The sequence below is a fragment of the Octopus bimaculoides genome, chromosome 2 (genome assembly GCF_046866305.1).
Source record: "Octopus bimaculoides isolate indiv1 chromosome 2, ASM4686630v1, whole genome shotgun sequence".
Lineage (NCBI taxonomy): Eukaryota > Metazoa > Mollusca > Cephalopoda > Octopoda > Octopodidae > Octopus > Octopus bimaculoides.
This window is the reverse complement of record NC_142929.1, coordinates 85,268,826-85,285,335: the sequence shown is the minus strand read 5'-3', so window position 1 is coordinate 85,285,335 and position 16,510 is coordinate 85,268,826. Positions and strand designations below refer to the sequence as shown.

Genomic DNA, 16,510 nt, shown 5'->3' with positions numbered 1-16,510 from the left:
AAAGCAGAAGAAGCATGGCATGCTGACCAAAGGAGTCCACCTTCTCCAAGACAACACCCCAGTTCACAATATGCATGTTGCCCAGATGAAAGTACACTCCTGCGGCCATGAAATCCTTCCTCATCCCCCTTACTCTCCTGACCTCGCACCATCTGATTTCCACCTCTTTCCAACCAGGAAGTCTTTTTTGAAAAGGAAGCACTTTTTGGATGATGATGAACTTATTTCCAAAGTAGTCTTGGCTCCAGATGCAACCTACTGACTTCTACAGATGAGACCTTCACAGCTGCATAAAGTGATGGGAGAAGTGTGTCACCATTGGTGGTAACTATGTAGAGAAGGACTAATAATTATGCCAAGTTTCATTTATCCCAGCCCTTGGGAAGTGGGTCAGGGGAAATCTTTAATGAACACCCCTCGTAATTGGAGATTCAACTTTTACATCAGGCAGTGCAAGTCACATCCACTAATCAAGCTCTATGGTCAGTTGAAAGCTTTCCCTGCTTATAACTGAGTCCTTTAGCATTATAAACCAAACTCCAAGGATCGTCATTCTGAATAGAGAATATAGTACAGAAAATCTGTTTTTACCTGCAGTTTAGGTACTTTCACTGAGGACAGCTTATGATTGATTTCCTTAACATCTTTGAAAAAAAACCTCCATATCTTTTCTAAAAGAGGGATGGGTGAATTTTGACCACTGACTGGCTGAACAAACTATCATGGATTTATTTCAAGCCATCCACTACTATGAAATATTAAATTCTTTACTTCCATATTGACTGTATTTATTTGTTGGGAGAGTGGTTCACTTTGATAAAGCAATTTAATTGTTTACAATTGAGAGGGAGAGAGAGGTTCCTTTCTTGTTCATTTCTTAGTTGTTTTTACTACTTTTCATCATTGGGATTAATAATTCTGTTGTTTTCTCTGCAGTTAGATTCTGATATACCTCTTGGTTCTATAAGTGTAAAACAGAAGAAGGTAATAGAGGAGCTTAATTGTTTTACTCTTTTATGTGGGGTAGCAACTGAGCTAGTAATTCTAGTAAGTCTACTTTCCAGGAGATATTAACCTACTGATCTGAAGTTAATGGTAATAGAGGAGGTTTGACAAGATTAGGTGTGCCTCTTGGAGAAGCACTTCTATATAGTGTGGTCTAACAACCTACATTTGAAATGTTTTTCCCATATCACTCTAACAGTTAACAATAAAAAAAGAACTACAATCTTTCAATTAGAGATGTTCTTAATTTACATCTGGTTCAATCAGTTATCTCTGTGCTGCTTGGTCACCTAAATCAAATCTGACTAGCCAGTAACACTAACAACTACAAATGACAACACAGTAAAACTAAATAAAAGAATGAGAGAATATAAATAATTACATTGCTCTTACAGCAAAACTCAAATATGAAATTATAGTTGTAAACATAGATTTTGTTTTACAATGTGCATTCCAGAAGTTTTGAGACGTCACTTTGAACAAATCCCACTAAACACTGCTTGTCACAGCTGACTAGTTTACAGAATACATTTTTGAAAGGCTGTTTGCAATAAAGTTTTGTGTTAAACTGGGAAAAGGCACTACAGAAACTTATGAAATGCTCCAGATTGCTTTTGGATTAACTTGTATGAGGTAAGCATCAGAGACCAAGAGACAGAGTACCCAATGGAAGCATCCTAGCACCCCCAGACCCAAGAAGGCCAGGCAAAGCAAGTCCATTGGGAAGCTCATGATGATCCTCTTTTTCAGCAAAGATATCATCCACACCACTAGGTCCCCCTTGGCCAGATAATCAACAAAGAGTACTTTGTGGAAGTTTTGAGGGAATTCAAGACTTCCATGGTGCCTTCATGAAGTGGCTAGAATGCTATAACAAGAGCACAGAAGTCAGAGGATGCTACTTTGAAGGAGATTTGAGTTTTGTACTTTGAAATTAAATAAATGTCACTCCTGAAAAAGTATCAAACTTTCTGGAATGCACCTTGTATTCATAAGTGTCTGATAAAATTTATGGAATATATCAGTAAAGAAAAGTAAAGAAAAAAAGTAAAAAATAATGTAGGTTCAATGAAGAAAATCACATTGAAATTAAAACTGGAGGAGAAATTAACGAAAGAAAACCACAAACATAGCTGGGATGAATATTAAGAAATGCCACTGAAAGAGTGCACAAGACATGCAAGCATTGGACTGGAAAGTCAACTTTGTTATTGGATAGAATGAATTGTCTCTATGAATAAGTTAGCTTCATAAAAAGCAGTGCAAAAACTTGATGAAATCAGGTTTATATTTGTATATGTATTTATTGTACAAGATGCATGTTAGTAGAGTATATATATTTATTGTACAAGATGCATGTTAGTAGAGTATATATATTTATTGTACAAGATGCATGTTAGTAGAGTATATATATTTATTGTACAAGATGCATGTTAGATATGTAACATATACTCACGAGTTATAACCATAAAGAGGGTATTTTCCCTTAGGTTCTTTGTCTCTCTCATTCTTATAATAATACAAACAACAATCCATTAAGACAACATAAACTTTTGGAGCTGAAAATAAATCACATATTAATAAAAAAAGATTAAACTATGCATATTACAAAGAAAAAAGGGATCTTTTTTAAAACAGGGGCCACATTTTTCATTAACGAAACACTTTGAAACTTGGAACACTGGTAGAATGTGTCATATAAAACATCTTTTTCTCTTAGTCTTCTTAAAAAAAAAAGAAATCCATAAATTATTCCATGTTAAAGTTGTCGTATTTCTGTAATTTCAACCAATCACTGACGTCCATTCAGCCGATATACATTAAGCGCCGACTACATAAACAAACGATTCTGAAACAATTAACCCTAACCCTAACCCTAACTCTAACCCTAACCCTAACCCTAGGGTTAGGGTTAGGGTTAGAGTTAGGGTTAGGGTTAGGGTTAAAGCAAATTTAAAATGAAAAAAGCAAATAAAACGAAGAATCGTTTGTTTATGTAGTCGGCACTTAATGTATATCGGCTGAATGGACGTCAGTGATTGGTTGAAATTATCGAAATAAGACAATTTTTTACATGAAATAAATTCGAATACAAAAATATTTTTCTGTTCTATAACACAAAATAGATAAGTATACGAAGTTTGAAAGTCTTTCGGTACCAAAAACACTACGTAAAACATTAATGAAAAATGTGGCCCCCGTTTTAAAAAAGATCCGAAAAAAGAAATGGAAAAAGAAAAATTGAAGGCTTCACATAAATATGAACATAAAACAAGTTGATTAAATCATCATAAAATTCAAATACAGGTACCCCTAACTTACAATGATATTTTCAGAAGTTGAAAGTATAAGTCAAAATGAGGCTGAGGAAGGATGGACAGACAGATGCATGCACAAACAAATATGCAAAATAAAAATGAAGAATAAATGTTGGCTAGATACACACAGAAACTGAAAATGATGAATATGTAGAGCTGATTTATTTCAAAGAAGTTGAGGAGGAGACAAAAAGAACAGGGTCATCAGAATTATGTGTGGCAGCAAAGCATGTTAGCTCAGTAACGGATTGAAAGCTTAGAAGAAGGTGCCTGAATAGATGAAGGTATTTTTGAAAACATATCCAGCCTAGACTGCTTTTTCTTTTCTATTACATGAAGACATGGTTTCCTCAACTCATGAACATCACTCAACATTAACAACCATACTTTTGAAGTGAATTCCTCAGTTGGCAGTCAAGTTGTAAATTTCTTTGGTGTATCTAATACTTACTTCATTACCAGACTCTTCTCATTCTTTTTCTGTTCCAGAAGAAAAATAGATTTTTGGCTTCTGTCACCATCAACTGCTTGATGTCACAGTCATCTGGTTAGGCTATTTTGGAAACAGTGCAATTTTTCCACAAATGTCTACAAGAAAGCGTTTGAATCTGTTTTCATAACTTACCAATAAATTTTTCAAAACATTGTTTATACATTCTTTTCCCATTCCCTCCCACAGTATAGCAATGTTCCAAATTGCACTCAAAATAATGTACTATATGTAAAATCATGGAGTGATATGCTGTAGTCTGTTGTGTCAATCAGCTTGACAGCACTACCAGCAGCACCACTGTTGTAATCACTGTTTTAACATCTTTTCCATGTTTGCATGAGTCTACACTGGGGCAGAGTTTTCTACAGCTATATACAAAGCATATACATATATTCATACTAAATCTATCTTCTGTTTCCTTCATTAATTATAAACTCAACAAACACTGTGGATTTCCTGATTTAGATCCAGTGAAAATTATATTGTTACTGTAGATGACATCAGGTAGCCCAAATGGTGAATGTGCTGTAACCAACATACTAATAGACATATACTCAAAGTCCAAATAGTTACATAGCTAAACCATCATCCGATATCTGCAAGAAGGTACTATCAATTGGTACGCCAGGAAGCCAGAAAAAATAATACTAGATGTCTCGCTTAATGATATACCTTTACCCAGCAGGAAAGAATACATGAGATCACTTGAGAAGACTAGCCAATTGACTTGCAGAATGCAATGGAAGGCTTTCTTTTTTGACAGAACGGATAATAACTCAAATAATCGAACACACTCAAACACAAATTTAAATCTAGGAAAAACCCACTGACAAACCAACACACAGTCAGATTCAAAGAAGAGCTGTACAACATTGTTAAAAATGTGGAATTTAGAAAACATCCCAGAAGAAAGAACCTACACCAGCAAAAATTAAGGAAATTACTTGATGAGTTTGAAAAAGCTCCAGGCATACTTGTACCAGCAGATAAGACTGGTAATATTTACATTGTTGATTTTGACCCTTATAAGAAATTAATTAATAAGGAACTATGGAGCAGATATAGGCACTTAACCCTTTCGTTACTATACTTCTGACCAAAATACACCCCTCATGAGTTTCAATTAAATTCTAAAATAATCATGAATTCAGACTAGTCTCATTAAACACCTGTAACTTTTTTATTTATCAACATATTAATGTGATATTTGGAACATAATTAAAGAAAGGGTTCTTAATCAATTCTATTGCATAATTTTTGTCTCTGAGGTACTGCTAGTGTCTCTCACATGTAAATATTGGTTCAGCTTCACGAATCGTACTCGTTCATAATACTGGAAATATAGTCATCGCCAAAAGGTTCCTGATCGCTCCAGTAATTTGTTATTCTGGGTAACTGTCTAATACCCATAATAATATTTATGGCAAAAAATGCCAGTATTTCATCTACAGTTGCAGGAAACCACAAGCTATCTTTTTTTTTTCCGGCTTGTTTACATTCTGCATAACGATTTGTTTCCACAGTAATCATTTCAAACAAGCATGAAAAAGAAGTCTAAAGGTTTCGCTTCCTGAGAAAGACTATGGGTAGACCCTGTTTCCTCAGAAAAATTGTTAATAAAAATATTTAAAAAATATTTTTCTGGTGTAAAATCATCCTCGCTGTCGCCATCGCTGCTTTCAGTTTCAGATACAGAAATATCCGATTCATTATCGTTCACCATGTGCTTTTGTAGCTCATTCATTCTTTTCTTCGATATCTCCATATCTTCTGTTGAAAAACCTTTAAATTCGGAATCACTGCTTGATAGCATGAAACTCCTCTCCATCTTCAAAGTTGAAAAAAATTAACGCCGCAAAAAATGTGGAAAAAAATCTTCCAAAATTCACTGAGTTCAAATATCACGCCAAACAATGTCGGATTTAATAACTCAACTGTTTGCAAAGTGAAATCAGGTGTTTTAACGAATGTACTAACGAGATTTAGGTTCAAATATACATTTAAATAACAATGGGTACGCTCGGCTGGCTACGGCCGGGTTAGTCTTATGAACCAAAAAATTTTTCGGCCGGCTACAGCTAAGTTAGTAACGGAAGGGTTAAATGACAATACACAAAATAGAATAATTAGAAGGGGACTAGAAATTATAAACAATCTAGATATAGACAATAGAACTGAACCATAAGCACCTAGAAAACTTTGGATAACACTAAAAGACCATAAGCCAAATTTTGAGAGTAACCCCGCTGTTAGATTAATTTGCCCTTGGACATAGGGAAAATAAGTAAATCATAGACAGGATAATGCCAACACTTGGATAAAAAATTAGACTAGCACTGTTGTCTGACATCCAGGAGGTATTTGGCTGGTTTAAGCAACTAGAAATAAATAAACACAGTAATTTCCTTCAACTGGACATTGAGAGCTATTACACTAATATAACCAGGAAAAACTCAAATCTATCTAGACAGGAAATAGATATTATACAAGTGGCACATGGCACTCTAATAGATTTTGATGGAAAACTATGGAAGAGGTCAGATAGAGTGGATGTCTTCAACATAGTGAAGGGATCCTCAGACTCCACATAAGTCACGGACTTGGTCAGAGTCTACATCCTATCTCTAATCCTGTACTCATTTCCAGAAACTGGTGGAGGTCTGTATAGGGATGATGCTTTATTCTTCCTCAATAGATGTAGTAAAGTAGTCATAGAAAAGCACAAGAAGCTATTCTTCAAATTCTTTTAAAACTTTGGACTTTCCATAACTATTGATAATGAACACTGTAGACTGAGTTTCTTAGATGCCACATTTAGCTTAAATACTGGGTTATATGAGCTTTTTCATAAACCCAACAAAAATGTAAGGTATATAAGTGTAAGATCTAATCACTCACCATCTACAATAAGAGGACTAGTAAATAATATTTCTGCTAGAATATTTAGGCTACTTGCAAATGAGGAAATTTTCAATAAGCATGCATCCTACTATAATGCCACTTTAGCCACCACTGGGCACACTGCAAAAATTCAATACACGGGTAAAAATAATAATAGAACCAATTCTAAAATTAATGCCATGAAAAACAATACCTGCCATGCAACAACAAATCCACATCCTAATGTGACTGACTCAAATCGTGGAAAAAGGCCAACCAATAGAAGGAATATAAGTACGAATGGGAAAACGAGACTACTAGAGGCATACACCACAATATCACAGCAAAACACAGCATATCAAATTATCGTAATACCTCACCTTACACCAGAACAAATAAACCTAAGAGAAAATGTAAAAAAAAAAAGACACTTTATAGTACAACTCAATCTGGGGATCACATGTCTCATCCAGGACTGTAAAGCAGTTTTTCGCAGCACTAGATTGATGCTTCCCAAAATATAGTAAATATAGCAAAATATTTAACCAGCAATTCATCCAACTTAGAGCACCACATATATATGATGAATAACAGGAAATTAAATCAACAGTTAAGTAACATAAACAATGGGACCTCAACAAAGGACAGAGGTCCATCCAGCAACTCAATTGACAACAATAATAACCACCTACCATATAATATTCACAACAACACAAATAACAAAAATAGCCACCTAGAACATAACAACTACAACAACACAAACAACAATACCAACAACAATCAATAACAAATGCTCATGCAGGGAGAAAACAAAATGTCCTCTGCAGAATCTCTGTATGAGGCTATAGAAGACACTTGCCTAAGATGCCACACAGCAGGACTGAACCCAGAACCATGTGGTTGGGAAGGAAGCTTCTTGCCACATAGCCATGCCTGGGCCTGTGCAATGTATTATATGTAGGTGGAGAATTCACAAAAAAACAAAAGACGAAGACAGGTAGTGTAGACAACAAACAGATGAATTAGTTTAACACTCAGGAAGTGAAAAAGTCTTTAACGTTTCGAGCTTATGCTCTTCCACAGAAAGGAACACAGAAAGAAACGAAGAGAGAAACATGTATTATGTTAGATGTTATACATTATAGGTTGTATGTCATTGTGCCTCTGAACTTTGTATTCTGCTAACTCATATAGCTAGACAATACAGTCCTAGACTACCTATACAAGTTATACTTACTGATGATCCATATAATTCCATATTATCCAATATGATATCAAGATTATTTACATTATTTACAATGGATGGATATTTGTCATCTTGTTTGTTGTTAACACAACGTTTCAGCTGATATACCCCCCACCCCAGCCTTCATTAGGTGTCTTGGGGAAATTTCGAACCTGGGTCGTCGTCATCGTCGTCATTATTATTATCATCATCATTATTATTATTATTCAGTAGTTTTATTTTTATAGCGTGCTTTCACTTCACTACCGAGCGCAGCTCTGTGCGCCTTGGGTATGTGCTGTGGTTTGCTGTGGTGCTCTTATGGTTACTGTATTGAAAGTGTTTTGCTTAGGATGTGTGCAGTGCCCAGTAGTGCAATTTTCTGTATGTTATATATATTCGTAAGTCCTGGTGTTTTTGTTATGTATTTGTCTAAATATTTTTTTATCATACCTAAGGCGCCTACTATGATAGGAATTGTTTCTGTTTTTAGATTTCACATTCGAGTTACCTCTATTTCCAGGTCTTTGTATTTTGAATGTTTCTCCATTTCTTTTAGAGAAACGTTGTCATCTGCTGGTATTGATACATCAATTAGAAAGCATTTTTTTCCTTCATGATCTTTGACAACTATATCTGGCCTATTGGCCTTAATTTCTCTATCTGTGTGTATTGGTATATCCCAGAGTATGGTTGCTTTCTCATTTTCTGTGACCTTTTCTGACATGTGCCTATACCATCTTTTTTCTGTTGTTATTCCATAGTGTTGGCATAGCTTCCAGTGTATGTAGGTCCCAGCTCTGTCGTGTCTGTGAATATATTCCTTAGCCAGGACTGGGCAGCCAGAGATAATATGATTTATTGTTTCTTGTCCATCTCCACATATTCTGCAGTTACTTGTTATGTTTCTTTTCATTATATGTTTTTGGTAATTTCTGGTGGGGAAGCTTTGGTCTTGTGCAGCAATTAAAAATCCTTCAGTCTCTGCTTTGAGTCCTGAGCTTCTCAACCATTGCTGGGATTTTTCTCTGTCTATTTCTTTTGCATTTAGTTTAGCCCAGTATTTGCCATGAAGGGGCTTTTCTTGCTATCATTTTATCATGGTCCGTTGCTGTTCTAGTTTTAGTTTGGATTTCATTGTTTTATAGCTTTTGTTGTTTCTTCTTCTTCATATTTATTAGGTAATATGATCTCTTGTTTGTATTTGTCAGCTTCCTCAAATACTGAAAACAGTTTTTTGTTTTGCTCGTGTGTTGTGGCTATTTGTATCAGTTTTCCTTGCTTCTGAAGTAGGTATTTTTGCAATCCTATGGTGGTTATTTTATAATAGTTTTCCAGCTGTATAAGGCTTCTCTCACTTTCTGTACGTTGTATATATAGCCTTTCTATGTCAGATTTTGGGTGGAGCATCCTAGATCCTGTCATTATTTTTCTTGTTTTCCTGTCTATTCTCATTAGTTCATTTAGTGTCCAGTTTAGGATATTGTAGCTGTAACTTATAACTGGGACGGCTAAAGTGTTAATACCTATTATCTTGTTTTTAGCATTGAGCATTGTTTTCAGTATTGATCTAATTCGTCTATAGTATTCTTTCTTTATTTTCTCTTTCATTTGTGTGTGTTGTATTCTATCTAGTTCATTGATTCCTAAATATTTATTATTATTATTATTATTATTATTATTATCATTATCATTATTATTCAGTTCACTGCCTGGAATCGAACTTGGAATCTTGGGGTTAGTAGCCCGCACTCTTAACCACTATGCCATATGCCGTGTGTAGTGTTTAAGAGCGCGGGCTACTAACCCCAAGATTTCAAATTCGATTCCAGGCAGTGAACTGAATAATAATAATAACAACAACAACAACAACAACAACAACAACAACAACAACAACAACAACAACAACAACATAGAAAAACACCTTAGGAATGAGAACACAGGTTCAAAATTTCCCCAAGACACCTGATGAAGGCTGGAGGGTATATCAGCCAAAACATTGTGTTAACAACAAATAGGATGAGGACAAATATCTGTTAATTGTAAATAATGTAAATAATGTACATAGTTCCTCATCTCTTAAATATACAACTGTATTATCAAGATTATTGTTGAATGTTATTAAGACAATTGTATGTACAATCTTTGCAAAGTGTTAAATGTATTATGTCAGATGTTTTACATTATAGGTTGCATGTTAATCATGACTCTGAACTTCATATCCCACTAATGTATATAGCCAGACAATACAGTCCTAGACCACCTATAAAAGTTTTAATTATGGATGATCCATATAACTCCATATTGTCCAACATGTTATAGAGATTATTGTCGAATGTTATTAAGACAATTGTACCTACAATCTTTGCAATTCAATCTTATATGATATGTATTGTGATTATTGTGTGTTTATATATGTAACCATGCAAGTGAGTCTGTGCAATTTTAGTTTATACAATATGCATTGTGATTACTGTATGTTTATATATGTAAGCATCTGAGTGAGTCTGAGTGTCACCAATGTATGTTAATATGCACCTATAGCTACAGATATAGGCACGTATAAATATATTCGTCTTAAATATATAAATACACTTTATAACGTGTTAATAGACACCAGTAATGTAGACATTTACAAAGGGCCCCATGTCTAGATAGATATATGGATGCACAGTCAGAAATGCATATGAATCTGTCTCTTTGCATGTGTAAACACATATATGGGGCTCTGCATTTGAATAGGGTGTGAATTAACTCAAGCAATATAGACATTTACAAGAGGGCTTTATGGGTAATTTAATATATGGATGCACAGAGTGAAATGCATATAAATGAGTCTACATGCATAGTTAAACACTGATTTATGGGGCCCAGCATCTGAATGTAACATAGGCAACTATATACTTATTTATGCATATAGAGGTATTTAAACGGGTCTATATGAGTTTGCGTGCATGTCAACCCACCAATAAAAATAAATATATACATAAGTGTGCATCTATGTATGTAAACAAATACCTGTGTACATGTGTGAGTGTCTGCCAAACCAACATCCTAACAACCAGTCATCTATGACTGACTGGGGATCTGCTACCCAGTGGGGTGCAAGATAACAGCTAGATGTCTGCAGCTAATAATACCATTTCTATAGATTATAATCACATAAAATGATATTCACTTAGTGATGAGCATACATGTGTGTGTGTGTATGTCTATATATGTGTTCATGTCAAAGAGTGCATAGCCATCTTTCTTAATCTTAACTTTCTTTGATAGGTTTTATCTTCTATCATTTACAATCTTAATTCATGTTAGATATTCATGGTCAACTGGCTAGTACCATTTGTGGGTTACAACTTCAAACTTATCCTACCCTCTGTCAGTGTACCAATGTACAACTAGCCAGAACAACATGCCAAGGAGAACTCAGTATATCTAGTGAGATGTCCTTTTCTATACCAAGTACCTGAAGTGACACAGCCTGCACTGACTGATGCAATACAATTAGATGCACAATATCCTACTCCTATAGAAAAGATGCAGAATGGGTCAAAACAATTGTGCTGAATAAAGATTTGCATTAAATCCATCTTCCATTTCTTTCATCAATTATAAACTCAACAAACACTGTGGATTTTCTGACATAGATCCAGTGCAAATTATATTGTTACTGCAGATGATATCATGTTGCCCAAATGGTGAATGTGCTTTAATCGACCTACTAAAAGACATATACCCAACGTCCAAGTAGTTACATATATGGTGGTGGTTGTCTACTCCTTATGCAGAGTTCAACCACCTCCTATACCTACACCTTAGCACCATCATGGCATCTGATGTGGCTTTTCAAACCAGACAATGTTCTGAAAAGACACCCACATTATCATCATCGTCATCCTTGTTCAACGTCCATTTTCTATGCTGGGATGGGTTGGATGGTTTGAAATGGAACTGGCTAGCTAGAGAACTGTCCAATGCCAATTGTCTTTTGTGGCATGGTTTCTACAGCTGGATGCCCTTCCTAACACCAACGACTTAACAGAGTGTGCTGGGTGCCTTTAATGTGTACAGGCATGGGTGCTTTTTATATGGCACTGGCACCTGAAGGACAAGCCTGTATGCATAGAATACCTATGATTTTATTTAGCTTGACACATCTTTTCAAGTACAACAATTTCCAGTCCACTGTCATTTCCTCAGTGAGGCCAAACATCCAAAGATTCTTTCTTACCACATTGTCCCACATATTCATGCGTCCTACAGATTCCACAGATTCTCTCCACAAATAGAACTCTGTACTTCTTTAAGCAGCTGTCCTCATTCATATGTATCACATGGCCATACCTGCACAGTCTTCTCTCTTGCACACAACAACTGATGCCTCTTATACCCATTTACATTGTCATGCATGCACACTGACATCACCCATCCAACAGAACATGCTAGCTTTATCTATTTCAAGCCTTTACAAGTCCTCTGTTGTCAAGGCCCGTGTTTCACTGCCATGTAACATAGCTGTACATACACAGGCATCATACAATCTGCCTTTCACTTTGACGGAGAGGCTTTTAGTTACCAACAAAGGTAGAAACTCTCTGAACTTTGCTCAGCCCATTCTTATCCAAGCAACTACACTTTCAGAACTTCCTCCTCCACAGCTAACTTGGTCTTCTAAGTAACAGAAGTTATCTACTACTTCTAATGATCCCCTTGAGCATTTGAGGGAGTCTATTGTCTGCACATTGCTAGTGCTTATCGTACCTGCACATTTTCCATACAAAAAGACTATATTCTCCGATAACCTTTCTGTGATACTGTACACCTCTTATATGTGTAAAACTTGCACTGGGTACAACATATGGAGTTTCTACCAACACCTTTCTAACATATCAAGTAGGGCAATCTCCAAGAAGGGATTTGTGATTTGTTTGTGTTCCTACTTACTAGGACTTTGGCTTTTGCTAAATTAACTCTAAGGTCCTTAGATACCAGGCCTTATTTCTACACCTGAGATTTCTTCTCTAGTGAGTAAGCTATAAAAATAAGGTCATCAGTGTAGAGGAGCTCCCAGGGACAGCCGGTCTTGAATTCCTCTGTTAAGGCCTAGAGGACTAAGATAAGCAAGTGGGGGCTAAGAACTAATCCTTGGTGAACTTCTACAAGTACACTGAATCCATTGCTATACTCATTGCCAATCTTCACGTTACCGGCAGCATCCTTATACATGGCTTGTACAGCTCTCACTAACCACTTATCTATACCTAGCTTCCACATTGACCATCAGATAAGGGTGTTTTGGACCCTGTCAAAGGTTTTCTCCATGTTGACAAAAGCCAGGTACAGAGGTTTATTTTTGGCTAAATACTTCTCCTGTATTTGCCTAATGAGAAATATAGCAGCAGCCTTGCACAAATCCAAATTGTATCTCATCTATACTAACTTTCTTCCTAATTAATTGAGCTATGACCCTTTCTGCAACTTTCATTACCTAGTCCAACAATTTGATGCCTCTGTAATTATTTCTGTTTAAGGCCTCACCTTTATCTTTGTAGCAGTTGACTATAATTCTACTACACCAGTCATTGGGTATGACTCCCTCACGGACAACCTGGTTAACTATACGGGTGACTAGGCCATGTCCCACTCTGCCAGATATTTCAAGCATTTCAGCTGTTATTCCTGATGGACCAGGGACTTTCCCTGTCTTCATATCTTTAATTGGTTTGTCTACCAAGCTGCTGCCAATTCAGATAGCTGGTCCCTCAGTTAGGTCTACATTAGGCAGAATCTCCTTCTCCCATACATTCTCCACATTTAGCAGCTTTTCATAATGGCATTTCCAAGCCTCTTTCTTTGCAGAATTACTAAATGCAAGTGAACCATCATCAATGCAGACACACTTCTCTCCTATGATATCATGATTTTCTCTCACACACTTGCAATCCAAAACACTTCAAGGTGCTTTTTTTGCCTTTTTGTTTTGTTTGAATATTTTATATGGCCTCATATCTTTGGTTTGGGGCAGCCATGTTGCTTTGGTTGTTCATGACACCTGTTGGCTGTTTTGACTTCAGCACAAGGGTATTACCTCCACTCCAGGTAAAATAGCTTCCTAAGGTTCTACCTCACTTTTATAATTCTAGTCATACAAAATAAACGTGTATGAAGAAGAAATGTTCAGATAAGCAATTTTGTTTTCCTTTCCTAACTTTGATTCTCATGTCATTTCATCTCGCACATATTATCTATAAAGCCTTGTTTATTTCCATGCTATGTGTTAAATAGTAAAGTTAAGCAATCCTAATGTTCAAATAAGCAATTTCATTGAAATGACATGAGAATTAAAACTAGGAAAGCCTAGCTTTAATTCTCATGTCATTTCATCTTGCTCATATTACATCTAAAATTTTGCTTATTTCCATAGTAACCACATTAAGCAATCCTAGTTAAAATGTGCTTTTTTTGGCTTTCTGTTTTGTTTGGATTACATCACTTCATCTCACTCATGTTATCTATAAAGCCATTTATTTCCATGCTATGTAAAGTTAAGCAAGTCTAATGTTCAAATAAGCATTTTCATCTTTTGTTTCCTGGCTTTAATTCTCATGTCATTTCATCTCACTCATATTATGTCGAATAGCTCACTATTCTCATGTATGCTAAATAGCACTTAAATTAGGTAAATCCTAGTGAAAATCTGCTTTTTTCACCTTTTCATTTTCTTTGGATATTTTATATAGCCTTATATCTTTGGCATAGAGCAACCATGCTGCTTGGTTATACATGATGTGCCTAACCAATACTCACCCACCACCTAATTCAGAAGTCTTTCTCCTAGAACCTCTACCAGAAACCTACATGGAATGCTCTTTCTCTTTCCATGTCTATCTAGTGGTCATTCTCCTGGTAAATGTAGTAAGTGTGAAGCAAAGGAATGATGGTGAAATAAATGTATCTCTTATCTTTTACTTGTTTCAGTCATTAGACTGTGGCCATGCTGGCGCACTGCCTTGAATTTTTTTTAGTCAAATGAATCAACTCCAGTACTTAGTTTTTAAACCTAGTACTTATTCTATCAGTCTCTTTTGCTGAACTGCAAAGTTACAGGGACGTAAACACACCAACACCGGTTGTCAAGCAGTAATAGGGGAACACACAAACACTGGTTGTCAAGCAGTACTGTGTGAGTGAAGGCGCATGGCTTAGTAGTTAGGATGTTGCACTCACAATTACGAGATCATGGATTTGATTCCCAGACTGGGCGTTGCATTGTGTTCTTGAGCAAAGCACTTCATTTTGTTTCTCTGCAATTATTTCAACATCTGATATGTCATACCCAGTTGCACCTGCACAGGTAATGTCGGTATGATGGAGGGAGTGAGCTTACATCTACACAAACATTTGATCGCTATAAGCAAATCCTCTGTGTGGTTGTTCAGTAAGAAATTGTTGAACCCTCTAAAACGATGGGAGAGTTCATTATATATATATATATATATATATATATATATATACACTCAATCCAAACATGAACAAGCAAGAAAAAACAACAACATGAAGATGTGGAATAAGTACAGTGTTATTGAACGCTCAGGAAAGGAAAGAAAAGAAAGAAGATTTCACATTTCGAGCGGAGCTCTTTATCAGAAATATAGAAAAAGTCCAAAGAAGGGAAGACGGAGAAAGAAAATCACCAACAGAATTCTTTCAGTTTCCACCTACCAAATCCACTCACAAGGCTTTGATTGGCCTGAGGCAATAGTAGAAGACACTTGTCCAAGGTGCCACACAGTAGGACTGAACTCGGAACCATGTGGTTGAGAATCAAGCTTCTTACCACATAGCCACTCCAGAAACCTATGTAAACTTAGACAATATGTCTGGGTAATGTACATGCAAGCTTCCTTTTCAGATGCAGAATGCTGTCCCCCATTCCTGTGTCACACTCCTCTGCCCACATCTTCCACACCCTTAGAGTTGGCAACCTTAATGTGGGCACATTGAAAGGTAGGTCAGGTGAGATAGTTGAGGTGTTTGAATGGAAGCATGTAGACGTATGTTGTATCCAAAAAATAAGAAGAGATTCTGCCAGGTTCCTCACAGACAAAGAGCATAGGTATAAAATCTTCTGGGTAAGGAACAGTAATGGGGTTGGTGGTGTGACCATACTACTTGCTGAGAAATGGATTGATAAGGTAACTGGGGTAGTCAGAGTGTATGATAAAATACTTAAGGATAAATCAGTTTTACAAAGTGGAACAACAACCATTATCTCAGCCTATGCCCCTCAGCTGGGACTACCTGATGAGCAGAAAGACCAATTTTACGACACTTTTGCTGACTACCTCATTGACAAGGGACAATGACCTTTCCTTTGTTGAGGGGTGCAGTGACCTTTCCTTAATGGCAAACATCCAAGTGGCTTCCATGGCGTGCATGGTGGAAATAGTTTTGGTTCCTAAAATGAGGATGGAACTAGGTTGCTGGAATTCTGTGATACAAATGACCTTATAATCTGCAGTGCTAACTTCAAGGTAGCTTGCCAGTCATCTGTTCAGCTATCAATCTGGTGGGTACACTAGCCAGATT

At 36.2% G+C, this 16,510-nt stretch overlaps 1 protein-coding gene across 1 annotated transcript in view; it reads right to left on the bottom strand.

Moving 5' to 3' along the window:
- Positions 1-16,510, bottom strand: part of LOC106882591 (uncharacterized) — a 342,852-nt gene that overhangs the window by 231,500 nt on the left and 94,842 nt on the right. The window contains exon 3 of the mRNA XM_089347102.1: positions 2,462-2,564. Coding sequence (XP_089203228.1) covers positions 2,462-2,564 — 103 coding nt within the window. The remainder of the gene's footprint in view (positions 1-2,461; positions 2,565-16,510) is intronic.